At 38.7% G+C, this 2,539-nt stretch overlaps 1 protein-coding gene across 1 annotated transcript in view; it reads left to right on the forward strand.

Moving 5' to 3' along the window:
• Window positions 300-2,539, forward strand: part of LOC109126925 (putative FBD-associated F-box protein At5g53635) — a 3,899-nt gene continuing 1,659 nt past the window's right edge. Inside the window, exons 1-4 of the mRNA XM_019230870.1 lie at window positions 300-419; window positions 517-735; window positions 1,066-1,227; window positions 1,586-2,530. Coding sequence (XP_019086415.1) covers window positions 300-419; window positions 517-735; window positions 1,066-1,227; window positions 1,586-2,530 — 1,446 coding nt within the window. The remainder of the gene's footprint in view (window positions 420-516; window positions 736-1,065; window positions 1,228-1,585; window positions 2,531-2,539) is intronic.

Consider the following 2,539-nt stretch of genomic DNA (forward strand, 5'->3'; position numbering starts at 1 on the left):
ATTGTTGTTATTTTCTATACAATTTCCTGTTAGCTTCCGAGCTCGTCGTGACTCACTTGTCAGTTCTCCTGTGAACTGACGAGCACGATCTTGGCTCGTTTTAGTGACGACCTCGCATCCTTATCGTTAATAAAGAACAAACTTCACTCTTTCCCCTAAAATCGATATTTATTTAGTGTTGTGCAATCCCCAGTACAAACAGGGATGACAACGATGCAGTCTGTGAAAGGTTGTTGCCTATCTATTCATTACATTTTCTCCTATTTTTGCCTTAGATATGGAATACTAACTCTAAGAAGATGAATCCCGTGGAGCTGCTTCTATTCAGTTTTCAGTCAGTGCTAGAGTGTTTGTTATCATCGCTTGAGGCTATTGATATCAAAACCACCATCTCGGGACATTTGGCTGAACTGAATCTAGTAAGGTACTTCCTAGAGATACCCATAAATCGTCTATGAAAAAGCTTGTATGTATCTCCCTAAACTCAATTCTGTTTTCCTCTGTTTTTTTTTGTAGGAATTGGTCAAGGACAAATCCAAGAGTCGTGAGTTGAAGAGAAACCCAAATGTGATGTTTTCAACAACAGTGCCTCAGTGTTTGGTAACATCGCTCAAGTTTGTGGAACTAAAACATTTGATCCCGGGGTATGAAGGAAAAATAAAGATGATAAGATACTTGCTGAAGAATTCAACAATCCTGGAGAAACTAAGGCTCAATGTTTACTACACGAAAAAGGTAATGTGTGACTTCCTTAAAGAACTCGTTGCAATGCCAAGAGGCTCTACCGCTTGTGAAGTCTTTGTTCTTTAATTAGTCTTTTTGAGATTTGTTGAACGTTTCGTCTGAGGTTAAGTACTTAAAATTAGTTGATTTCTTGAGGATACTTGGTGGTTTGGTTGCTGATCTCCAATCACATGCGGCAGTAGTTACAGCGTTGACTTTGCAGCAAGCTCAAGATAACGAGAGATACTTTTAAGTTCGTTGTCATGAAACTCACTCTAGAATTGTGAATTTTGCAATTGCATTTTATTCTTCATATTGGCTTGTCCCAAATGGTTGAATCAGGGATTGAAGAAAGATAGGATAAGCCAGTTACCTGAATCTTTGATCTATCAGATACTCTCTCATCTTCCCTCAAAGCAAGCTGCTAAGACATCTGTTTTACCAACCAGATGGAAAAGTCTCTGGCTTTGGCTTCCTTGTTTGGGTATAAATATGCTCACTATGGTAACAAAAATCTTAAGTAAGAAAATGCAATAAAAAGAAAATTGACAGTGGGAGACGATGACTGTCAAGGAAGACGACGAATAGATTTGATCTGCCGGTGTTAACTAAATTCCACTCAGGTGCGTCTTTCTTCTTCTTCTTCTTCCTTCAGAAGCATTGAAAAGCCTAACCTAATTTTATCACTGTCCGTATCTTGTAATTTCAGTCGAAGGTTGTTTCTATAAACATTTATACTGTTTTTAAGAATTTTGATTAGTATGATGATGCAGATTAGTTAGTGTTAAGACAAAACTTGCATTTTTCAAATTTTAGTTTGCAGATTTTGGTTGTTCAATTCTGATAAGTTTTGTGCATGCAGAAGAGAACAACAACAATGGTTGATCGAGGGAAATCGAAACAGGCTTGTTCCAGTGGGTACTTGAGTCGGAGATTGGAGGAAGATAGGATAAGCCAACTACCTGATCTGTTGATCTGTCAGATACTTTCTCATCTTCCCACAAAGGAGAGTGTTAAGACAAGCGTTTTGTCAACCAGATGGGCAAGTCTCTGGCTTTGGGTTCCTTGTTTGGAACTGACTCCCCAAGATTTCTCTGATAATTTCAATGCCTTCAGGAGTTTTGGTAACAGGTTTTTCCATTCCGATAGGGCTTCATTCATAAACAAATTCAAACTATTTGTTGTTGATCATAATGATCCTTCTTATCTCACGCCATGGTTTGATGCTGCAATTAAGCGTAAGATCCAACATCTGCATGTTTCTTGTCCTGCCGATTCCTTATATGAGCTGCCCACAAGATCTTATACCTGTGAGACGCTAGTATCCTTAAAACTCGATCACGTGACCTTGGATGGTGTCGAGTTTGTTTCCTTGCCTTGCCTGAAGACTATGCATTTAAAATATATCTTGTATGGCAAAGAGTCCATTTTTCAGGGACTTGTCTCTCGCTGTCCTGTCTTGGAAAAGTTAAAGATTGCCGGATCCCCGTTTGGGGATGTAATTATCTTTCGGCTGCACTCTACCTCATTGAAGAAGCTCTGTATACAGATACAACGTAATAATAACAAGGGCTATGGTGTTGGATTTGTTGTTGATGCGCCTGGACTAGGCTTTTTGAGCATCAGTGATAAACCAGAGGGTTATAAATGGAACGACAGGTATTCTGATGTCAAGGTAGATATATGTCTCCCCTTTGATTTGGAAGATATTAAAGAAGCAAGCATTTCATTGAGGAGTAGTATCCACAATTTTCTCCCTGGGATTTCCAAGGTCAGAGATATGACAATTTGTAAAGACATTTTCAAGGTATATTTA

The sequence above is a fragment of the Camelina sativa genome, chromosome 2 (genome assembly GCF_000633955.1).
Source record: "Camelina sativa cultivar DH55 chromosome 2, Cs, whole genome shotgun sequence".
Lineage (NCBI taxonomy): Eukaryota > Viridiplantae > Streptophyta > Magnoliopsida > Brassicales > Brassicaceae > Camelina > Camelina sativa.